Here is a 25971-nt window from a genome sequence, read left to right as displayed (position 1 = left end):
AGGGACAAGGGGATACAGGGCACAGTCTGTAAGGGTACAGCTAAGTACAATAGGATTTCATCCACGTACAGGGCAACCATCTAAATCCTCTGAGCTGGGCATCCGCCCTGACCCAACACGCCAGCCTCTCCAGGACCACTGCAAAGAGGAGGGAAGAAAGCGGATATCCCTGCTGTGTCCTTCATCCTATGGGGAATCTCTGGGGCAGTGTCTCATTCACACTCACCCTGGCTGGCAGAAGTGTGTACAGCAGTTTGATCCATGACGCAAATTTGTTTCCAAATCCCATCTTACCCAGTTCTGCCCAGGAAATACCACTAGACCAAGACGAATGCCCTCCAAGCATCCAGGGAAAGCAGCACACAAGCTCTGCCACACTATGCCTCCACGCCAAGCAGCCAAAGAGTCTACTCAGGTTCTGGTAGGTGGATCTTTTGGGCATAAAACCTGACTGGTTTGGGTCTATCAGTTTTATCCTCAGTGCTTAGTGAGGTAATTGCCTATATGAGTCACACCTGCTCTGTGGTGGTTCTCAAATCTAGGGAAAGTGTGCTGTCCTTTCTGGCCGCATAGTACATCCTTCGCATCTGCTCAGTCACCAGGCGTGTCACACATCTGTGAAACTCCAGCAGGAAGCCATTAGGTCCCAGTGTCCTTCCTCCCTGGAGTTGCCATATTGCCTCAACAATCTTCTGTCTGAATCTCTCTATCTAAGGTCTCCGTGTTAGCAAGGGACAGCACCAGGGTGGGGAGGTGCTCAACAAATGCTTGGAGGTCTTATGCAGGGAAGTTCACGCCTAATCCGTAAAGATCTGCCAAGTGTGTTGTGATAGTCCCAAAATTGTTGTGTGGTGTGCGTTGAGGAGCTCTCTGGCTGTCCACTATGATGTTCTATCCCTCTCCCACCCTCCTCTCATTACACCAAAAACGCTATCAGTTTCCCTCCTGATTGCCAATTGGTGCAGTTAATCGGGAGTAGAAGAACCCTCGCAGTCAGACTATTGTTGAGCTAGTTGTGCTTCTAGTGCAGTGACCTCTTTTTCTGCCTTCCTCCTTTCCCAGTTATGTGAGCAATCAGATTGCCCTTCTGTACTGTTTTGTAAGCCTCCCATATAGTAACATCAGAGGGGACGGAGTTGACATTCACTTTGAAATAGTAACAGAGGCCAGGAGTTTATTTGTGCCCCCGTCGCTGAATCTCCAGGGATCTAGCCTCCAGGACTCCTGGTCTTTCAGGGGCCGTCCCCCAGGCATGTGAATAGCGGAAAAAGGTTGTCGAAGCCCTTGGGTAAGTAGGTGGAGCCGTATATCGCGCCCCCCACTGGAACAGGGAGACCAAGAGATGGTCAAGCTGGGACATGGAAACCACCATCCCAGTCACATACAAGTGGCAACGACCGATAAACCTTGCGTCATACCACAGTCTCTCAGTTCCATCGCCCCCAAAATGTTTTAGATTGTGTATCCTTGCCTGGCGGTATCCGACCACATGTAACCTATCTAGTTCTGTGTCTAGTACCAGGTTACAGTCTTCCGACACTATTGTGATTACATGTGCAATCTGTGTTAGCTAGTCCCCTGCTCTCCATCATCTCGCTCTGTAGGCCTGGTGTGAAATACCACAAGACAATTGCGATTTGGTCCTCCTGCCATTTTCCAGGACTGCAGAGTAGCAGCAACCCAGGTCAGTCCATGTCTTCAGGATCGCCAGGAGGAAGGGCCTCAAGTTTTCAAGTTTCTTAAAGATTTACATCTTCAGTGAGAGCAACAACAAAACATAAGCATTTCATCACTCAATGCCTTTTTAAGAAGAGAGTAAAGAATTTAAAACATTTGCAAGACATCGGTTCATTTGCTGGACAGTATAATAGCTGAATTGCTGCATTTGCCATTTTGATGCCATTTTTTTTTAAAGCGGCTTTAAAAAAATTATATTGGGGAAATTTTAGTGCAGGACAAAACTAAAACATGATCTAGCGTTTGTACGGCATCGTTATACAAAAGCCCATGATCTGTCTCCCCATTTGACGTGCTGCCACGCACCAGTCACACTGTTTAAACGGTAAACCAGTTAGCCCACACAATAATATGCATCTATTCACTCTGATCTAAATTCCATCTTAAATAAGGTTGTAGTACTGGCACCTCAACAGTACCTCTGTTTCTTACCACAGGATCTAATGTCATTTTCTATTGAACTTATTTTCCTAGATTTTTTTTATGATTTTTTACGTTGGTAATAGGTCATATTTTGCAGATCTACCTTACTTGCTCAAAACGAAGATTTGTTATTAATGAACCATCTCGTCTTAGAAGTGCAAAACATTCTATGGCTAATAACATTGAGGGTATCCTCTTTTGAATGGAGAACACAATGACCCCACTGTATTACAGCTGCCAATCGCCATATGAATGTGCTTCACAAGCCCATTTCCAGTTGTACTACCTAGACACCAGTTAGATTTCTAAGGTGCACAATAACCCCTTGCGCGAAACTTCATAACCTTACTTTTATTTATATTCACCTTTAAAAAATGAGTTTCAGCATAGGACGATGAAAAATGAAGACGATTCTGTAGCCCTTTAGGTGTCAGCTCTAATAAGGCAATATCGTCCACATATAGTAACATACGCAGAGGATGTGGCCCCAATTTGAAAGCATCTCCACCTACCCTGCCCATCAATCCTGGCAGGTCAGCAATATGTAGCAAAAACAGAAGAGGGCCCAATAGGCATCCTTGTTTTAAGCCTTTGCTGGTGTCCATTTTTGTGGTAATGCTACTCTTGCCTCCAAGCATGACGTGGCACCATGTAAATTGTGCATTGCAATAATTAACCCATGGCGCTAAGTTTCCTCCACAGGATGGACCTGTCAACGTGGTCGAAAGCTGTAAAAAAAAAAAAAAAAAAAAGAATTTAGCCCCCCGTCGACAGGCTTACCCCTCCACTGAACATATTTTTCCAGGATTACTTGCAATGCAGTTAGATTATCTAATGTGGAGTAGTTTGGTCTAAATCCAGCTTGTTCCAAGGCACCATTTTCTTTTCCTCAACCCAGCACTGTAAATTATTTAAGACACACTTAGCAAATATTTTCCCAGTGACATACAGCATCGTAATTTGCCTGCAATTACTAGGAGCAGTGATGGAGCCTTTATTATGTACTGGGAGAATGATACTTCCTCACCAAAGTCTGGTATCACTCCAGTTAAGAAGCAATATTTAAATAATGCTTTCAGATAGCTAGCCCATAAGTCTAGCTCTGACTTTGGTTGCAATCGGCAACTGGTCAGGACCTCTTGCGTCTATACTCCTGGCAGAAATATCTTCCGAATCCACTGGTCTAATGTCAGAGGGAAAGATACCAATAAAATTATTTTCCAGATTATTTGGAGCATACAGAGAGGAAATGTAGGTGTACTATTCAGAACAAGGATTATTATTAACTTTAGGCCTTCCATTACAATCCCCAATGATGTTCCAAATGGTTCTACAATTTGTTTCACTGCTTCTATAATTTTAACCTAGATTGTATCTGCCTGATCTGTCTTTTGTGCTAGCTTCCACCTAGATCTCATTTTTAGTAGACTTATTAACTTCTGTTTACTTCAATAGTGTATAAATTGCCGTCTGTGCAATTATTTATCAGTTTATTAAAAATGAAGGCTTTATTGAAACTTTTTGCCTGCTTCCTAATTCCTTCCCTTGAGTTATCTGGAATGATCTGGGTTTTCCTCATCCGTATTCCCATGTCTTCTAGAAAAGTATTTAGAGATATCCAGTCATGCTTGGAATTTTCCTCTATAGCTTTTCTTAACTCTACCTTTAGAGCCTCATTTTGCATGTTCCAGGTTACCCTTCCATTCACAGAATTCAGGTGTACCTCACTTTCTTCACTTATCATCCAGGTAGGTATAATTTCTGGTTTACGATTAATAATGAGTGATAAGATATGATAACTCCAGGTATTACTAATCACCTTCAATTCGGCAAGGAAAACCTCGTATGAACCTATGACAATCAATTATCGAGGTCGAGGAACATGCATTATGAGAAGAGTGATCCAGAATATAATTATCTAGTCTGCTATTGGCTATAATAACCTAGTATTCCCTACATGCCTCCAACAATAAAGACTCTTATTTACCCTGGCACCAGCCAGAAAAATTGCGGAGGGAATATTCAATGTCTCCTCCCATTCTCTTATCGGAAATTAGGGCTATAATATGATTAGATAGCCGCATTATAGTCTCCCACAATTCAAATATACTCAATTCTCTCATGCTCGGCGATAGCCTTTATATATTGCACATATATAATGTCTAAATAAGATACAACCAGGTGGGAACTGGCACTACAAAATTTAGTCCTACGCCAAGTAGACCACATGGATGCTTCTATGTCCCACTCAGCACTCAAAAATTGGATTAATTGAGCCCTGGATGGATTAATACCTTTAAAAAATTTTTTTTGGGGGGGGGGGGGGGAACATGGCGGTGGCGAGCTGAGCTGCCGTGGTGCTCCGCTCATGAGCTCCCGTCCAGCAGTCTTTTTCAACTAACAAATTTAAGTCGTCTACTTGCCGTGGCCCGTTATTTTTTATCTCTGGGTACCTTTTCTTGGGGGCCGGAGTGTTTCTGTTTATTGGGCACCTGTATATTTTGATATTTCCGTGTTTGCATCTCTGCCTCCCCTGCACGCCCGCGCTGAGCCCCATGTGTGTGGACGGGGCGGGACGAGGCTCTCCGGATTCAACAGATCGAGCCTTTCCGCAGCGTCTCTTACAGCGTTTCATACAGCCTTGCTCCGCTTCTTTGGAGCCGCAGTGGGCTGTCGCAGGCTTGCGGCATTGGTGTCTGGCCGCCCTGGAGCTGCGGCGATGGCGAAAAATCCACAGCCTCATTCGAGACTCGCGTGGAGTCTCTGCCGGAGTCTCTGCCGGTGCCTGTGCCAGTACATCGAATGGAGAGAGGGAGATCAGTTGCAAGACCACAACGCTGGTAGGAGGTTCCAAGAGGGGGGCTGGTGTCTCCTTGAATTGTTTTGAACCCGTGGGCAGCGAAGCTGTTGTGGAAGACTCAGGGGAAGCAAAAGGGAAGGTTGGATTAACCTGCAAGGGGGTTAAGGAGATTAAGAAGGAAAAAAAATTGAAACCGCAAAAAGTAAAACCGCCCCAGATTCAGTCTTCAATGTGGAGCTCGAGCAACCTAATCCTGATTTAAACTTTACGAATAAAAAGAAAGTTTCATCCTTTCTAACGGGGCAGGTTAAAGCTAAAAGAGCATATACTAATAAAACTAGCAGGGCTGTTAATAACCCCAAATCCACTAACCGTATTTTATACAAACGAGGGAACCCGAAAAATGGCTAGGGACCACGGGTATCAAGTATATATGTAGAAAACAATGGTCCTGAGCAGACACTAAATTTTACATAAAATTAAATATAGACCACAATGGGTTACTATACACATCCAATGTCCAGCCGGACAGGGGATTTTTATTTTTCAGATACTAAAGGATATGGTCAAGGATAATGAAAACACTACATTTATCGTGGGGCACAATCCTGCACCCTACAGCATGGGGAACGTGCGGGGGAAAAAAAGGGAATAACAATGCAGACAGTTTAGGACAAACAACAGTTACAGGCATAGACTGAGAGCCGTTGCAACTTGCAAGCATAAATGAAGTTATAGCAAGTTTGACAAAATAGAGACCACAACGAGTAAGCACAATGGATATTTGTGGCACTATTTTGAAAAAGTCGACGTTTCGATCCCAAGCTCATTGATTAACGGGATCATCTTCAGGACTAAATTTATAACATTTGCCTGGTTTTTAACGCCCCAATTGAGGACATAGGGGGTATCACATATGGCAGGTCAGGGTGCAGGATTGTGCCCCACGATAAATGTAGTGTTTTCATTATCCTTGACCATATCCTTTAGTATCTGAAAAATAAAAATCCCCTGTCCGGCTGGACATTGGATGTGTATAGTAACCCATTGTGGTCTATATTTAATTTTATGTAAAATTTAGTGTCTGCTCAGGACCATTGTTTTCTACATACCCAAATCCACTAACAACGCAGGATCTAAAATAACCCCGTCCCTTCGATCCTACTTTAAAGTTGTCCCACAGGTCTTACATCTCGCAGAGTAAAATCTTGAGAAAAAATATTCAGGGAACGAGCTGACCCCTATGGCCTCTCTAGATCCATGTGAGGTGACTTCCGTAGTTTCTGCGAATATACCTGGAGGCATGGCTGTGGTCCTGGAAAATAACATAACCATCACAGATGAGGTTGTTTTAGACGATGTGGGTCGGATGACGGAGGGGGGCGTAAGGGCAAATGGTACTCTAAATATAAGTGAGTCTTCCAACAGAACTTCGGCAAATCTGGGGCTGTCGTATCCTCTCCTCTCTCCTGCCCTGGGTTCAGATTTAACACCGTTAGCAGTTTCTCCTAATTCTCTACAGGGAGTGTCCAGTAACAGTAGTGAGGCTCCACAACACGGAGTTTCCCAAGACTGCATATCTCCTCTCTCTGGCCCCAGAGACGAGGACCAGTATAGGGCACCATCATCCTCAATTAACTCTCTTCAAGGTATGTTTGCATCTCTGTCTGCAGACATTAAAAAAGGATTCGAAACATCAGCAGCAAACCAGTTGGAAATAAGAAGTTTCTGTGAGTCCCTAGATAATAAGATCAGTTGTCTGTCTATAAGAACAGAAACACTGGAAAGCACTGTAACAGAGCTGTCCCTGTACCTAGATGAAGCTAAGGCAGATATTGTTAAGCTCAAAAAAGAGGACTTGATGTTGGCCGCGAGGATGGAAACATTGGAAAATCATGCTCGACGAAATAACCTCCGCATTTTAAATGTCCCGGAAGATAGTGAAGGCTCAGATATAAAGAAATACATTATCCTATTGTTGAAAGAGTCTCTAAGGTTAGACCAATCAGTGGAAGAACTATCCTTGGATATTCAACGTATCCACAGAGAGCCTTTTAAGAAAAATCCTCAAAGAACCAAGCCAAGGAAGATCTTGGTGAACTTTCATACTTATTCTCTTAAGGAGACAATTCTCAATCTGGCCCTTAAGCAGAAATCTGTGAGTGGGAAGGGATATAACTTTCAGATTCGGTCTGATCTCTCTAGGTCCACCTTAGATAAACAATGGCTTGAAGCTTTCAGAGGCTATGGCGCAGTAGCCCAGTTAGTTTTTCCTGCTGCATTGAAAATTATGTATAAAAATAAGATGCACAATATTCCATCGGTGCCGGCAGCAGATGAGCTATTAATGATCATGGGGAAAGATAAGGGGACATCAGGGCAGTCAGTGTTAATATATGATTTTTTTTTTTTTTCGAAATGTTATGAAAAAGGTATTTTGAGAATAGATATCTAGTAGTATATACACGTATTGGTACTTTTTTATATTAGCATGCAAACAGCAGACGGCTACTAGACTTAGTTGGTTAGGACGGGAGTAAGTGAGGTGGCACCACCTTCTGGAAATTCCAGATAGGCAGGGTAAGGGTATGGGTTTTCCACGGGGGGGGGGGGGGGGGGGGGCGGCGGTGGTGGGGTCGGGTAGGGCACAGGGTAGGTTTGCATTGGGTAAAAACAAAAAAATTCCTCATTTTCGCTCTCGCTTTAGCTTATGTTCTGGAGAGTAGTTATTGTAGTAGAAGTGTGGTCATGAAGTGTGGGAGTAGCTACCGGGTTTATTTTTGTATGAAGAGGGTGATTTTGATGGGGAGAGGATCTCTTTGTCATGAATAACTTGAAGTTTATATCTTGGAATATTAACGGCCTGCGCACTAGCCCAAGAAAGAATAAGATAATGCAATATCTGCGTGACTGGGATGCGCAGGTAGTTATACTCCAGGAGACACACTTAACGGATTGTGAGCTGCTCTCAGTAGTCAAAAACAACAGATGGATTGACCTTTGGGTGTCGACCTCGCAAACATCACATACTAGGGGTGTAGCAATTTTTTTAAAGAAATCTGTAAAAGCTAGATTAATTTCTAAGATGGTGGATCCAGGTGGTAGATGGGTTATTGTATCGGTAATAGTAGCTGGATCTCCTATTACTATAGTAGGATATTACGGCCCTAATTGTGATGACCCTTCAGTCCTAAAAACTATGTTCGAGGCATACGAGCTGCAGATTATACACTTTTGCATTGATCGCCATCTGGTGTTGGGCCCGGATGTTTGCAGTTTGTTTTTCCTCTTGGAAAGTCTTTGAAAGTCACAAGGTCGGTGACTCCTCCTTTGGTTCGTATTGCGCATGGGCTTCGGCTCCCTCCTCAGATAGTTTTTTTCCGCCAGCGGGCTCGGATGTAATACTTCGCGCTCCGGTTCCGAACTTTTCCAGTTCAACGATCGACGCAAAATCCTCGCTCATCGAGATTCTTCAGATAACAAATCATCTTAATCCCCTTCTCTTCGACACTTCTTCGATTCCAGTCGTCTACGGCGGCCTTCGGGCCTATCCCGGCTCCGGTCTCGGCTGATGGAAAGAACTCCCTTCAAGAAGTGCCCTCGATGTGGGTCCAAATTCCCCTACACCGATCTTCATGAGGTGTGCAACCTCTGCCTCTCCCCTGAACACAAGGCTCGAGACTGTCCCGCCTGCAAGTCTTTTAGATCGAAAAAGACTATTCGAGATCGAAGGGCCAGACGCAACATGGCGCACTCCTCGACCTCCGCTCCAGTCGACATCTTCAGGGACGACGTCGAAGCTCCGGGACAGCAGCACACCGAAGAAGATGACGACAACCTTGTCAGTGCTTCCGAGGCCGACGACTCAGATGTGGAGGACATCACCCCGGCGCAGAGGGTCGTGAGTACTATACCCCCTCCCACACACGCGCCGATACCCAAAAAGGCTTCAGTCACGCCTTCGAGCCTAGGCAAGACCAAGGACACTGCTTCCAACACCCCACCTTCGGGCCCGGTAAAGAAGCCTATTAAATCTTCCGGCAGCTCGGGCTCTAGCCAGCCTACCAGCGGTGCCGAAAAACACCCTTCGGCACCGAAGAAAAAAAGAAATCTGCCTCCACCTCCACACCGAGCTCAGCACCAAAGCCCTCAGTGTCGAAACCCGCCCACTCGGTGCCGACCAAACATCATAAGGCCCTCGCCGCTGACACTCCCGGGCCGAAGCCTCCCTCGGCACCGAAAAAGAAATCGGAGGTCCCAAAAAAGCACGGCACAGACAAGCCTAAAAAGCCGTCGGCCCCGAAAACCTCGGCGCCGACCGAACAACCAGGGTCGCAAGAACTATTCACACCGGATCCTCTGCAAAAGACACTTACCAAGGATCCAAAAACTGGACATTTGACACTGTCTTCAAAAAAGAGACATTTGGACAAACCAGCTCCACCTCCAAAGAGGAAGGACTGTGCTACCTTCCCTTTCAGAGTGCCTTCCCCACCTCCTCCACCACCTCCACCCTCCCCACCTCCACCTTCTCCGCCTCTGCCTCATCGTTCCCCGACCCGGTCTCCAGACCATGATGATCAAGGGGACCCACAAGACCCCACCCCTACTGGATCCCCAGACCCATGGGATGAATATAACAATCCGGACATCCCAGATGTCCCACAGGATGACCTTTATCCATCCAGGCCATCCCCACCAGAAGACTCATTAGGTTTTCACCACCTACTACAGAGGGCGGCACATTATCACGGGGTAGAGCTACATACTGACCCAGTAGAGGAAGATTTTCTCCTAGACACCTTCGATACTGCACAGAGGTCTACTGCTATACTACCTATGCTAAAAGGAGTAATCAAACATGCACCAGAGGTGTTTAAAGACCCAGTCAGGGCTAGGTTCCTAAACCCATGTATAGATAAAAAATATAAAGCCGCCCCCACAGATCCTGCATACATTAAAGGCCCTGCACCACTGGATTCCTTAGTGGTATCTACAGCTAGGAAGAGATCAAATTCTCAGGCGTCAGGCGAAGCACCACCACCTGACAAAGAGTCCAAGCTCCTAGACGTGTCAGGGAATCACACTGCGTCACAAGCCGCCAATATATGGCGTATCGCCAACACTCAAGCGCTATTGGCCAGATACGACAGAGCGCATTATGATGAGCTAGAAACCATCATGCACCCTCTCCCTGAAAAATACAGAAATAGGGCTAATGAATTGATTCAAGAGGGAAAAACCATAACTAATACCTCTATACGCTGTGCCCTAGATGCGGCATTCACAGCCTCCAGGGCCATAAACACCAGTGTCCTCCGTCGCCACGCCTGGCTAAGAGTTACAGGTTTTAAACCTGAGGTGCAAGCCTCCATATTGAACCACCCATTTGATCAACAACATTTATTTGGTCCAAAAGTTGATGAAGCCCTCGAAGATGAAGAGAGACACCGATACGGCGAAATCCATGGGAGCACTACAGTCACACACTCCTAGGCGCTGCTTACGCCGCTCTTCCTTTCGGGGCACGGGTAGAGGCTACTCCTCAGATAGCGCATCCACGTCCTACAAATCCCCTCCTCATTCCACCTTCACAAGGGGTTATCAAAGAGGCGGCTACAGAGGCAATAATAATAAAGGCAGAGGCAAAACAAATACCGCCCGCTCTGCCACACCGCCTACCCAATGATTGTCCCCCGCTCCCTCCAGACCACCCCACTCCGGTCGGGGGCAGAATACAAAATTTCCTTCACGTCTGGGAGACCATCACCTCAGACAGATGGGTGACCCAGATTATTCATTCAGGGTACTGCCTAGAATTAACATCTACCCCCCAAACATTCCACCCAGGCAACGCCCAATGTCACAAGAACATGCCACGTTATTAAAACAGGAAGTAATCTCCCTCCTGCAAAAACAAGCCATAGAGCAAGTCCCCATCAATCAGCAAAATTTAGGGGTCTACTCCCTGTACTTTCTGGTTCCAAAAAGAGACTAGACTCTACGACCTATTCTAGATCTCAGACCTCTAAACACTTACATACATTCAGACCATTTTCACATGGTAACCCTTCAACAGGTTCTTCCAGTCCTCTCCCAGAACGACTTTCTCACCACACTGGACTTGAAAGACGCATACTTTCACATCCCAGTACACCGTGCTCAGAGAAAGTACCTCAGATTTGTAGTGGACGGGCAACACTACCTGTTCAAGGTGCTCCCGTTCGGGGTCACAACAGCACCAAGGGTATTCACTAAGTGCCTAGCAGTAGTGGCGGCACACCTCAGAAGACAGCACATTCACGTCTTCCCATATTTGGACGACTGGCTAATAAAAGCCACGTCCTACAACCAATGTGTGCTCCACACCGCCGCTACAATCCAACTACTTCACCAGCTAGGTTTCACGGTGAACCACCAAAAGTCCCACCGGATACCATCACACACAAAACAATTCCTCGGTGCCACCATAGACACCTCAAAAGCCATAGCCTATCTCAATCCTGCCAGGATTGCAAACATACAGGCTCTGTGTCAAAAATTCATACTTCAACACTCTCTCCCAGCAAGAGTGTTTATGCAACTGATAGGGATGATGGCCTCTTGCATTTTCATAGTGCCCCATGCAAGACTCCAGATGCGTCCACTCCAAGAGTGCTTAGCGCGCCAGTGGAACCAGGCCCAGGGGCAACTGACAGATCTGGTGTTGGTGGACGGTCGCACCCTTCGCTCTCTGCAGTGGTGGAACACCACAAACCTTTCCAAAGGTCGACCGTTCCTGGACCCGGTTCCACAAATAATCCTAACAGACGCATCGCTCTCCGGCTGGGGAGCTCATCTGTTACATCTCACAGTGCAGGGCACATGGACGCCGCAACAGAAGTTACTCCACATCAACCATTTGGAGTTACTGGCAATCTTTCTAGCCCTAAAATCCTTCCAGACGCACATTTTAGGCAAGGCAGTACTCATTCGCACAGACAACATGACTGCCATGTACTACATTCAAAAACAGGGGGGCACACACTCTCCACAGCTCTCTCAACTAGCACAGAGCATATGGAGATGGGCAATTCCGCACAAAATCTTTCTCCTGGCCCAACACGTCCCAGGAGTCCAAAACACCGTGGCAGATCTGCTCCGCAGACAAACACAGCAGATCCACGAGTGGGAACTTCACCCGCAGGTTCTTCACCCGTTCTTTCAGAAGTGAGGGCATCCTCAGATAGACCTCTTCGCCACCCACGAAAACAAAAAATGCCCAAGCTTCGCCGCCAGATATCCACACCCATTGTCCAAAGGCAATGCGATATGGATGAACTGGTCAGACAAATTTGTATACGCTTTTCCACCTCTCCCACTAATTCCATTAGTGGTGCGAAAGCTACAACAGCATTCCCTCACGCTCATCCTGGTAGCTCCAACATGGGCCAGACAACCGTGGTACACCACACTGCTGGAACTCTCGGTAGTACCACACCAAAAGTTACACCTTTCACCATGCCTCCTGACCCAGAACCATGGAGAGATCAGGCACCCGGACCCAGCTCAGCTCAACCTTGCGATCTGGCTCCTGAGGTCCTAGAATTCGGATACCTTAACCTTCCCCCTGATTGCAGGATTATCAGAGAAGCTAGACGCCCTACTACTAGGGCATGCTATGCTGCAAAGTGGAAAAGATTTGTTGTTTACTGCCATAACAACACAATCAACCCTCTAAATGTGTCCATACAACACATCATATGTTACTTGCTCCATCTACAAAGGTGTAACCTAGCATATACATCCATTCGGTTACACCTCACAGCAATTGCTGCTTACTTACAGAACAGGCAGCACCTATCACTTTTCAGGGTGCCTGCCATCAAAGCCTTTATGGAAGGCCTCAAAAGAGTAATTCCACCCAGAGTACCACCCTCACCTGTCTGGAACTTAAATATAGTTCTCACAAGGCTAATGGGACCACCTTTCGAACCATTGCATAAATGTGAGCTGCAATTTCTCACATGGAAAACATCTTTTCTAGTGGCCAACACTTCCCTTAGAAGGGTTAGTGAAATACAAGCACTCACTATACAGGAACCTTTTCTCCAAATGCATCAGAACACGGTTGTACTCCGCACCAACCCAAAATTCCTATCCAAAGTCATTTCTCCCTTCCATCTCAACCAATCGGTAGAATTACCAGTTTTTTTCTCACAACCTCAAACTGTTGCGGAAAGGGCTTTACACACACTGGATGTTAAAAGGGCCTTACTTTACTATATCCAAAGAACACAACCTTTCGGAAAAACCAAACGGCTATTTGTCTCTTTCTCTCACCACCACATAAAGGCAACCCTATTTCTAAATCCGGGATAGCTAGGTGGATTGTAAAATGCATACAGATTTGCTACCACAAAGCAAAACGAACGCTATCTGTTCCCCCTAAAGCCCACTCTACAAGGAAGATGGGGGCTTCTATGGCTTTTCTAGGGAACATACCATTAGATGACATCTGCAAAGCATCGACATGGTCAACACCGCACACTTTCACAAAACATTACTGTGTAGATGTGCAAACCAAGCAACAAGCTAGTGTGGGCCACGCTGTACTAAAAACACTGTTCCAAACCACTGCAACGGATGCCGGTGGTCGCCGCTAGGGTTGGGTACTGCTATATAGTCTATGCAAAAGTGTATAATCTGCAGCTCATATGCCTCGAACAGAATATGCTACTTACCAGTATGCATCTGTTCTTGGCATGTAGAGCTGCAGATCTATACACGCCCACCCGCCTCCCCAGCTACCTGTATCAGTATCAGTTCCAGTCTAACAACACACATGGGTTTCTTTACTGTTATTACTACGCTCCATCTTTCCCTACTGGCGAAAAACAATCTGAGGGTGGAGCCGAAGCCCATGCGCAATACGAACCAAAGGAGGAGTCACCGACCTCGAGACTTCCAAAGACTTTCCAAGAGGAAAAACAAACTGCAAACATCCGGGCCCAACACCAGATGGCGATCTATGCAAAAGTGTATAGATCTGCAGCTCTACATGCCAAGAACAGATGCATACTGGTAAGTAGCATATTCCCATCTCCCACTTGCTTTTGTTTCCAGAGCCAACCATCATAGCAGGAGACTTTAATATAGTCTTAGATCCCCTACTGGATAAATCCCAGTCTAGTAGAGCTTTAGCTTTGTCTAAAACTAGGTCTTCTCTGCTTGACAATATGAAACAGTTAGGCTATATTGATATCAGGAGGGTAAAATTTGGGCAACAAAGAGCAATTACATTCCGCAACTACAAGTATCACCATCAGTCGAGAATTGATTATATTTTGATTAGTCAAAAATTGGCTAGCTCGACTAAATGTATCGTGTATCTCCCATTTCACCTTTCGGATCACGCAGCAATATATTTAGAATTGGGGGGCTTTTTCAAAAGCCCTACGAGAAGCTGGTCTTTTGATCGTTCTTTGCTTTTATCGTCCGAGGTTATTAACTCTCTCCAAATTGAAGTCCAGAATTTTTGGGATAATAATATTGGCTCGGCATCTTTAAGAGGCATGATAACGAACAAGGCCACATACAAGAAAAGGATCTATAGAGTTGGTAGCCTCATTGGAAGCTGAGATGGTTAAAATACAGGCAGAAATAGAGCTATATCCGGACGCTCCTGCTAACACTTTACAGGAATGGCAGTGTAAGTTAGTTGTTTTGAAAGGAGAATTAGACTCTGTATTGAATTCACGGATTCGAGAGGTGGGAAGCGAGCAAATTAGTCCACTTCCAATATGGAGAGGGAGCAGGGAAGCTCTTAGCTTGGAAGGTAAAAACCGACCAGGTTAGAAATAATATAGACTCAGTCATCTCTGGGGGAGTAATATATTCTTCTGACGAAGATATTAGACGAGCATTTTGGGATTTCTTTAGTAATATATATCCTGAAGATAAGAATATTGATGAAGCACAATCGGAGGATTGGTTGAAGGATATATCCTTTCCAGAATTGACCCCTGAACAGAGCATTTCCTTGGATCATGCAATTACACAGGAATAGGTTAGGCGTGCTATCTTAAAGTGTAAAAAGGGTAAAGCAACGGGTCCGGATGGCTTGCCATCTGAAATATATATGGCCTTGGAGTCAAAAATCCTCCCCTTTCTTACAGTTCTGTTTAATCAGATCTTTCGGGAAGGTTTGTCTCTTCCCTCCTCGTGGAATAAAGCCTCCATAACCCTTATATTGAAACCAGGAAAGCCTGCTTCCAGCTGCGGTTCATATAGACCGATTTCCATCTTAAACTCCGACTATAAAATATTAACGTCAGTCTTGTCAGATAGGGTGAACTGGGCATACCTGTCGAGGGTCTTGAGTAGGTTTAACATCGGGGAGAGATTCCGGCGAACTGTGAAACTCCTATATCAGAATCCTTCTGCCTCCTTGTTGATAAACGGAGAGCTGTCCATGCCGTTTAACATATCGCGTGGTACGCGTCAAGGCTGCCCTCTTTCCCCCCTCCTATTTGATCTATATATTTAACCCTTCGCTCAACGGCTGAGGGATGAGCGTAATATTAAATCTTTTACTTATGGGGGGTGGGAGAAGAGGGTAGCCCTATACGCGGATGATATCCTGGTCTTCTCCGAGTTAAGTACGGCATTCCCCACAGTGATCGCTTTGGCACGTGATTTTGGGAAAATATCAGGATATGAGATCAATGCTTCCAAAACTGATATAATGGTTTGGAATGATCCCGTACCCGTGGCTGGGGCTCATTTGAGCTCCAGCCTACGATATTTAGGGATTGATATTGTTAGAGATATAAATAAAAGTGCATCTTTAAACTTTTCCAATGTTGCAAAAGAATGTAGAAGACTTATACGATCTTGGTCTTCCCTACCTTTATCAATCCTGGGTAAATTTAATAAAAATGTCTATCTTGCCAAAAATATCTTTCTTTTTTTTTTAACCTTCCCTAATAACTAAATTACAGAGTCATATTAGCTCCTTCATATGGAATAATCATACACCCAGGATTGCCTGGAAAAAACTCAGGCGGCGTAGAGAGAAGGGGGGCTTAGTGGCGCCTGATCTTCAACTATATGCATGAGCATTTCAGCTTTCCCATGCCAGGATGCTGCTAAAAATGCCCACAAACTCTCATATTGGATGTATGTTTGCAGCATTACTCAGTGGAGAGGGGGTGACCCGCCAGGGATTTTTGTTTAAGTTTGGAGATCCAAATTTTTTAAAAAAAGTGAAATTGAAGGTGCTGCGAGACATGGCAAAAACTTGGAGTAGACTCAGGTGCTCTCTAAAGATTGGTTATTTTATAAATAGGTCACCAATGTGGAATTCACCAGGCTCCCCAGATTGGTTGATGGATAGCCTTGCAATACCTTTGAGGGAGGCAGGTTTGGAGGTCTGGGGGGATTTATTCCTGGAAGAGTGTTTGCTTCCATGGGAGGCTCTGTTATCTAAAATAGGACCAGGCCTCTCTAGGTTTAAGTTCCTTCAGATTACAAGTTGGGCACACTCACAGATCTCTGCTAGGGGCAGTTGTTTACTAGGAGGAGATAGTAACCTAGTGACGCAGTTATTGGATAAACCACCAGCCCGAAAGGAGGTCTCGACATGGTAGGAGTTATTATTGGAAGAGATGGATGGCGAATTTAAACTACCAGATTTGTTGTGGGCCTCTACCATTACCGACCAGAATATTGAGAGTCTGTGGTTTACATCTTTTAAGATTATGTGGGACATACTGAAACCTGCTTGGCTTCGTAGGAACCATCTTTTTACCCTACATAGGGCCTATTATTCGCCACAGAGACTCTCAAAGTTTTCTAGGGGCATTCCAGTGGCATGCCCCAAATGTGGACTGATTGCTGCTACAGATATACATATTTTCCTTGAGTGTCCCCTTCTGTCCCCGTATTGGAAGGCGATAAGTTTATCACTCTCATCGGTTCTGGGTTTCGAAGTCCTGATAACCTCTTCTCTCGTAATCTTTGGAGTTCCATCTGAAGTTTGGGGTCCGGCGAAGAACCTTCTCTTTTATTGCATATTGTTGGCCCGAAGAGAAATTTGTAGGAAATGGAAGGACCCGACTCCACCAACCGTGTTTGATTGGCGCACTTCAGTTCTACAAACATCTAAAGTGGATTTAACAAGAGCTGGTAATCCTGACAAAAGAAATTTTTGGATTCGTTTGAACTGGGTGTAATTGGTATACCGGGCGATGGGCTTTATTTTTTTTTATTATTTTTTTTTTTCTTCTTTTCCCCCATGATCCAATGATTAAGCTGCTTGGGGAAATCCATGTGCTGTATATCCATTAGGGCGCCCTCGATATCAATAGCAATGGGTACTTGACTGCAGCAATGTTACCTCCTTGTTTATTTTTTCAATGGTTGTCTTGGGGAGACGCAACTTTCTTGCGCTCCCAATTGGTAACCATGGGGAAAGATGAGGACCAAAAAAAGTGAAAGGAAATGGAGTCGGCTACAGTGATACAAGCAAACAGATCTATAAAGTCTCCTTAAAAAAATATCAGCATGCTATCCGCACAACCTGGATGAACGACTTTGCTGAGAGGATTAAGCTATCCTCAAAAGAAATGTACAATATTGTACATTTGTTCTCAAGACCCGATGTTTATGGAGCGGGTCCATCTATGGTGTGCTTAGTATTACTTGCGAATCACTTTCGGGGGAAAGTGAGGAACATCTATGATGCTCGGTCAGGCTCTTTGTGCTTCAAGGCTAACAGATGAAAGGATCACTACTAACAATCTCAAAACTGAACTGTCATTATTTCCTCATTTGAGCAAGGAAGAAGTTATAACAATGGCAAGCTTACTTAAATCAGGCTCTTAGATGGTCTTAAAATGGTCATGGATTAGGGGGTTCAGCAACACTGATCCTCCTTGACCTAAGTGCTGCTCTTGACACCATCTCGTATCCCATTTGTGAGAAGTTGGCCTGGCATATGCTGTCCTCTAGTTATAGGGGACACCTTGTACCAGTCCAATTCGACTCCTATGGTGATAGGTTAAAGACGACCTTTAAAGAAAGCTATCCTAGTGGTAGCTGTGGAGAGCAGCTTTCAGGCTTAGTCTTGAAGGAGTGTTAAGCTTATTGTTTTACCATAGATAACCTCTTGAATAACCAAATGAAATAGTAGTCCACACAGGTATATATATAAAATATATGTATTTATTCTAGGAATAACCCCACTAGTCTCTTTATGAGGCTAGAGGGGAAGATACAATTCAAACAAGCATTTATAGTTACAATAAATAGCACTGGAATCATAGGGCCTCAGGGGGGACCAAACCATATATCAAAAAAAGTGGTATAAGAACCACGACAATTCTACAGACCATGCCTAGGGCATTTAGGGTCGCTGGCCCCTTGCGAAACCACCTTCACCTGCAAGGTCAGCGGTTCTATTTATTACTACCACTGGGTCTACTACCCCTCTCTCATTTGCAGGTTATGGAGCCCACACCCTAGAGAATAGTGGTGCTGAATCACAACATATAGTAAAGGGAAAGCGAAGGTTGTCTGCAAGAAACAGAATATAACAAGACCAAGGGCAGATGCCTCACATGTACTACAGCCAAGTTTATATGTTGCCTTGACAGGAATGGGGTCGGCTCACAGCCATGTTGGATGACACAGTTCGTGGTGAAGATCACTGAGAAAGTTAGAGCTATTTTAACTGTGTAACTCACGCCACTGATATTCCGGTGTGCAACAGTAGAACAGTTGTGCAAGGATATCTTAAAGCAACACCCTTCAACTCAAGGACCATCAGGGGATAGTAAAGTAATACAAAGCAACTGTACTGTATCATATGGGGTTAATGGCCTATGCTCTGATAACAGTAGTCCCCCATCGACCGCACCTTCAGTTACTACTGGCCCAAATCCCCAAATCATGGCAATTCTTCACTTGGAAGGCACAAAGAAATGCCACCTCAGAACAATGACAGATGTGAGGTGAGTCGCAATGTGGCAGGGCATGATTATAATAATGAACACCATCAGACAGGAGTGGGATGCATACCTTCAATCGGACCAGGAGTTCTAGCATGATGATTACATCTTAGTTGGTGGAGCCAACTTTGATCTAGAAAGGCCGCAAATGATTACTCTTCCATAGTCCAACCTGGTAATCACTTTAAGTCATCGAGGGGGCGGAAGGGTTTAATTTTTCTTAAGATGCTCATTTGGAAGTTCGCTCCTGTGGTAGCTGTACTGATGTGCTCCTGCATATTCAGGTTATTGTCTAGCTTTATTCCCAGTGATCTTGTGTAATCTATAACGTGAGGTAGGCAATTAAGAGCTGTTAAATGTTTCACCATTCAGCCATATCGGGTGGGACGATTAAAAGAATTTCAGTTTTGAGAGCCAAGGTCAGCCAGCTTGGTCTTTTTTGTAGTGTAGTGTTGAGACCCAATATCTTCAGGGAAGGAGATCTTCAGGTAAAGTTGAGTATCCCTGGCGTACATGCGATAGTTGATGTTTGATGATTTCAGAATTTCGGTTAAAGGCTCCATGAATAGGTTAAAGAGAGTGGAGGAGAGCGTGGAACCCTGTAGTATCCCCCATATGTCAGGTGTAGACTTGGACAGGGACTGATAAACCTTGATTCTTTGGGTTCTGTTGTGGAGGAAGGAGGTGAACCAGTCTAGGATGGAACCTGAAACCCCCAATCCTGTGTTTCAGTAAGTCTAGTAGACTATAATGTAGGACCATGTTAAATGCTGATGAGAAATCAATGAGGACTTGTAGGCAGGATTCATTTTAATCTAGCATTTTTAGCGCATTATCTACTGTGTGTTAGGGCCGATTCAGTGCTGTGACTCTGACGGAAGCCGGATTGGTATTGGCCTAAAAGTTGGAATTGTTCTATGTGATTGCATAATTGGGGCATGGAAACATTTCTCAAGGAGCTTCAACAGAGTCAGAATGTTGGAGATAGGGCAGAAGTTGTTTAGGTCTATGTAATTCGCCATGTTTTTTTCAAAAATGGGGCTTACCCGCCCAGACTTAAGACAGTATGGTATAGTGCCTTAAAGTAATGAAGCATTTACTATCTTGGCCCAGACTGGGAGTATAGAGGTTTTAATCTCACTGAAGAGATTCGAAAGAAGCCTTTTTCTGATGTGGTTTGACAGCTTTAGTGCGGTTAGGATTTTAACAATGGCAATTTCATTGACAGTTTTGAATGAGTTCTACGAAGTGTTATTTTTTTTGGGGGGGTCGTCTCAAAAGCTTAGCGATGTGGGGCGGGGGGGGGGGGAGAGAGGCTGATGTGTGATATAACGGAAGGTGATCCAATGCTGTCTGTAAGTCGCTTTCAAGCTTTTCCATCTTTCCCAGGAAGAAGGCTGCAAGTTCCTTGCAGTTAAGCTGTGGACTAGACCAGAGTAAAGGGTTGGGTTGCCTATTGGATTGAAGTTTGACAAGTTTAAACTGTTTTTTAGGTTGATTACTGGCTTTTTCAAGTTGTTTTCCAAACAAGTTTGCTTTTGAGCTATGCTGCATTTGTTATAAATGTTCCTCAGAGATCTCAGGTGCTTGAGGTGTGCGAGGGACTGAGAGAATTTCCACAATTGTTCAGCTAGCCTCCGATTGTGTCTTTCTGCATTTAGGCTACCATTGTACCAAGGTTGTGAGTCTTTGGTGCACATTCTTTTCATTTAGAAGGGCGCAATTGAGTTTAAAATGTTTGTCATGGAATTGTTTTAGCGAGTTCCTGGAACTTTCGCTATGTCCTCAGGAGGGGTTAGGGTGTAATTGCTGAGAGAGGTCAATTCATTCAGGTTTATGTTTCATATGCTCCTTTTCCAGTGTACTTTCATATAAGGTAAAATTTTCTCCACTTTACGGAATTTACTTGTATTGCAACCATAGCATGATTTTGCAACAATGACATGTATGGCTGTTGACCACTGGAAAAAACCAGCAAGTACAAAATGTACAAGGAAAGTTATTTAAAGTAGCAGGGTGCTCCCTCTCCTTAGTTGTGCACTGTTTTTTGACAATATTGGTGTAAATCCAGTGTGTTTTTTGTTTTTAGAAAACTCGGGAACAGAGTAATGAGGAGCCTCAGCTTTTAACCATGCAATACTCGGACGTCAGCGTGAAGTAGGTTTATAATAATGATGACAATATTTCTGACTTTTCATCAAACTGTTTTTGAGTGTTACAATTTTGCATCTCATGTTTTGCATTAGTTTTCATTTTGAGTCGTGTGTCCTCTTTATTTTTAAACACGCATCTTTACTATTAAATGATAGTCAGTGTGTTAAATATTTTTAAAATTGTGGTTCATGAGAAAACATTACAAAGTATATTTGATGAGGCTTCTCCTAAAATATAATGGTAATTTGTTTACAGTGATTGTGTTCTTTCCGCTTTATAATCAAAACAGTGGTGTTTGTCTTGATATGTCCCTAGATAAATATCAGGTGTCGGACAACCGGATTCCTTTATTTGAGATAAGCTTCTCATTGCAGATTCCTTACCTTAGAATTATCCTCAGGCATCAGAGCAACATGGCCGATGCCCGGTGGAGCTGTTTAGGCAGCTATAAAGGAGTCTGGCTCTGGTTCACCCCATCGGCTGTCACCTACCCAGCCGGACACTGGACATAGTTTTTCCTCGTTCTCCCAGTTATGTTTCCTTCCCTCCCTGCCTCCTCCCTCCGTGTCCCAGTGGCTACCTCCCCTTTCCAACGTATGCCACGGTTTCTCTCCTATGTTTATTCTTGGCTCTTGTAACCGATGTAATTTTTGTAACCTGTAACTGATACTCATGTAAAGCGCTCCGATACCTCCGGGTCTAGCCAGCGCTATATAAAACTCTGCAAATAAAGCAGACTCTATCAGAAAAAAAAAAATTGTGAGCAGTACCCCTGCGCGTCACTTAGTGCCAGCGATCAGCTTCATGTGGCATTATCAGCCGCTCTGGATGTGATGTGCACAGCGCTGATATAGGTACCACCCCAGCTCATTGACGACCCTTCTTTTCTTTCCATGCCATTCAGCATAGATCCGGAGAGAGCTACCCCTTCAGTCACTTTGACTGTTTGTTCGATATTTTGTTGAAGCTTTGTTGAGACTTCTTTTCCTGTTGTGGCAGGAATGTCCAATAGGAAGAAAAGCTTCATACTTTGCAGCACTTGTCAAGCACCTTGTATGCCTCTGATGCTTGGAATGCCACCATGAGAGTGAAGACTTGTGCCGATTGCTGCACATGCACCCCAAGACTTTGAGTGAGTGATCCCTCAAGCTTCTTGCCATCAGACGAGCAACGTCACAATGCACTCGATACCGCTCGAGAGGTAGGTCTCCGGATCGGTTGTGGAGTACACGATCCTCGTCACACTCAAAGTAGTTGGGCCACTTGGGTAAGTCGCGCAAAAACAAAAAAGTCAAAAAGGTCTTAGACTTTCTCGTCTGTCGGGCAACGAGATGAGGGGGCATCGACATCGGAGACCTGGCTCCGAGGTTGAGCCAGAGTCGGGGTCCACTTCGCACTTCCCAGAGTTTATGAGGCCATTTCCGAGCGGCCTGTTCCCGCCGATGCACTTTCTGGCCCCATGGGTTCGGGAGAGGCCCCTACTAGTTTCAGGCTGGCAGTTGCAGCCCCGGCGCCAGTCGGGCCCCTTGGACCCACAGATAGACTCCAGCTCCGAGTGGAGCCATGCCTTTCAGGCCAAAGCCTGAGCCCTATTCCTGTAGACTAGGACTGAGGGGATAATTTGGAGGGGGTCACTGGACCCTGATAAGTACCAGCCTTTAGATCCAAACATGAAGTGTTGTGACGACTTGGCTTTTTCCCCTCTACCAAGGCAATGGAGGAGGAAGCGTCCTTTGCAATGGTGGTGAGGAGGGCGCCCAAAGTCTTGGACCTTAGCTTACCCTTAGTGGCAGTCAAGACTAACATCTTGGCAGAAGTGCTTCAACCGGGAGGTACCCCTTCTGAACTACTTATCCCTTTTCATGAAGCCCATACTGACGTCCTGTTTGGGACCTGGTCTAAACCCAGCACAAGGGCTCCTGTGAACAGGACAATTACTACCACCCTGTCCCAGGGGACCCCAATTTCCTCAGACAACACCCTACCCCAGAGAACTTGGTGATCCAAGCCTCTACCTTCCATTTAAATTCTGGTGCATTCCCTACCACCTCACTGATAGGGAATCCAAGGGGCCTTAAGGCAGAAGATTTTTTTAATCGACCATCCTGGTACTGCAGTCCATGAACAGCATGCCTTTTGGGCCCTTACTTCCATTCTATATGAGATTCAGTTGCGCAGGTGCTTCCCATGATTCTGGAGGAGGCCGGGACCAAGCTCTCCCAGACCGTTGAAGATGAGAGGGATGCAGCTAAGTTCACTGTCTGATGTGGACTGGATACCATGGACTCGCTGGGCAGAGCAGTTTCCTTGACAGTGGCCTTATACCTCGCCTGGCTGAGAACTACTGGCTTTTCAGAAGATGTCCATAACCTTTGATGGCTCCTGTCTCTTTGGAGGCGGTTTCAGCGCTGGATTGCGTTAAGGATAGCAGGGTTATGGCCAAGTCCTATGGACTTTCCATGGCCCCGCACCACCCCAATCCACCTTTGCCCCTTTCGTGGTCACGGAAGTTGCTTCCAGCTACATTATTCCCACCCAGCCCCTGTGGTGCACAAGCTTCACAGCCTCTGAGTTGCCAGTGACGCAGTACTCACAGACCTCTTGGGTCAGGGAGCCAGAGATCGGGCCAGTCCATTAGCAGACTCAGCCTCCAAACGCGTATAGTTTGCCCTCTTACCATCAAGTGCACCCAGTTGGACCTGGAGGTCTATTAAATCAGACAGATGGGTTATGCAGATTGTCTGGAGGGTCTACTCCCTCCCCTTCGTGACTCTCCCTCCACCCATGCCACCTGCTTGTGAGAGGCTGTAGAAGGATCATCTTTCCTTGCTCCGCCAGGAAGTTATGGCTCTTTTGTCCAAGGCAGCCATAGAGAGGGTGCCAACGCCAGAAGAAGGTTGTGATTACTATTCTAGTCAATTCCTGGTGCCTAAGGACAGAGGCCACCGTCCTATTCTAGACCTGCACCATTTCAATTTCTTCCCCAAAAAGAAGTTCAAAATGCTCACGTTCGCTCAACTTCTGTCTGCCCTGGACCCGAGAGACTAGATGGTAGTGTTGGACTTTCAGGATGCATACTTCCAAAATGCCCACCCTTCCTGTCCACAAGCGTTACCTGCTGTTCACGGTGGGCCATGAACTCTTTCAGTTCATCATGCTTCCTTTTGGCCTTTCCAGTGCCCCTCGGGTGTTCACCAAAGTGATGGCGGTGGTTGCAGCTCATCTGCAGAGATCAGGGGCGCCAGTCTTTCCCTATTTAGATTACTGGCTGTTGAAGGTTGGCTTGCCCCAGGCTGCCTCCCACCTCCAGACTACAGCAGACCTCCTGCATTTGCTGGGGTTCCCCATCGACGTGCTGAAGGCACACCTGTCCTCCCTCTCAGATGCTCCATTTCATCGGAGCTGTTCTGAACACATACAGTTTCAGGCCTATCCTCCCGAACGGCGATTCCAGGATATTCAGGCTAGGATACCGATGTTTCAGACTGTTTCCTGGATTTCGATGAGACCAACTGAGGCTACTGGGCCTCAAGGCATTCTGCATATGGCACATGCCCTCTGGCATATGCAGGCTCTGCAGTGGGACTTGAAGTTCCAGTGGGCATGGCATCAGGGAAGTCTCTCCAACACTGTCCAGATCTCGGAGGGAGCTGCAAAATATCGGCAGTGGTGGTTAACGAACCACGATTGGGTCAGCGGCAGATGCTTCTCCCTTCCCCAACCAGATCTGACAGTAGTGACAGACACGTCACTCCTGGGATGCGGACACCATCTCGGAGAGGTGGAGATCAGAGACCTCGGACTCATCAACCTTCTGCATCTCCGGGCGATCCAGCTGGCTTTAAAAGCCTTTCTACCCTCCATCAAGGGAAGGCTGGTGTAGGTGTTCACAGATAATGTCACCACTGTCTGGTACTGCAAAAAAAAGGGCAGGTAGGGTTGTGGACCCTCTGTCAAGAGGCCCTGCATTTCTGGACAATTCCGGAAATCAGGGCAGATCCCTGGTGGTTGAACACCTTGCGGGCTGCCTGAACTCTAGGGCGGACTAACTCGGCTGAAGATGCCTAGCGGATCACAAATGGTGTTTCCATCAGGAGGTGTAAGGTCTATTTCAGCTATAGGGAGAGCCTTAGTTAGATCTATTCACCATCGGCAAGAACATGCAATGCCAGCAGTCCTGTGCGCTGGGGGTACCAAGGCGGCTCAAGCTCGGAGATGCTTGTCTCGACTGGAGCTCAGACCTCTGGTATGATTTACCGCCCATACCACTCCTGCCCAGAGTTATCAAAGAGAAAGGGAATGACCAGGCACCACAAGATAACCAGCATTTATGTTTACATTTCTTTATTGGGTCATCAAAAAGGGAGAGAAATCAAGACATGGCAGGAGACAATCCTAAAGCATATCTCGAATCAAAAAACCCTAGAACTCTCCACTCCCCCTTAACCCTTCTCCCTCACACCGGGATCCACCCCACCCATCCATCCCATTCAAGCTCAAGATATGCGTGTAAACACCAAAGTACACTCTAAGGTGTAGCAAATGGAGGCTCCGTGACTCGCAGGAGCCACAGATATTTGGGGCATGAAAGTTCACGGAATTCCGTGGTAAGCAAGATAGAAACAGACACCAAAGATCTGGGAATGAGGCCCCCCGATTTGATAGAGAGATACGTTCCATACTCAAGATGTACCAAAGGCAATGCATGCCATTCCACCAGAGTGGGTAGACATCTGACCCCCAGTGTGAAAGGATATTCTGAAGGGCCGCTCCCAGTGCCAAACCTATCCATCGCCCCCTATGAGACTTAAGGGGGAATGTGAGATCATTAGGTAAACCTGAGATAGTGTAAGCTGGGAAGCGGGG

General features: G+C 45.7%; 1 protein-coding gene across 2 annotated transcripts in view; it reads left to right on the top strand.

The window, feature by feature from the left end:
* Window positions 1-25971, top strand: part of ATF6 (activating transcription factor 6) — a 740128-nt gene that overhangs the window by 571630 nt on the left and 142527 nt on the right. For both annotated transcript variants that reach the window (XM_085654834.1, XM_085654835.1), the window contains one exon: window positions 21041-21108. In XM_085654834.1, coding sequence (XP_085510960.1) covers window positions 21041-21108 — 68 coding nt within the window. The remainder of the gene's footprint in view (window positions 1-21040; window positions 21109-25971) is intronic.

Source organism: Triturus cristatus, chromosome 4_1, assembly GCF_964204655.1.
Source record: "Triturus cristatus chromosome 4_1, aTriCri1.1, whole genome shotgun sequence".
NCBI classification, from domain to species: domain Eukaryota; kingdom Metazoa; phylum Chordata; class Amphibia; order Caudata; family Salamandridae; genus Triturus; species Triturus cristatus.
The sequence above is the reverse complement of the archived record's forward strand: the minus strand, read 5'-3'. Positions and strand labels throughout refer to the sequence as shown.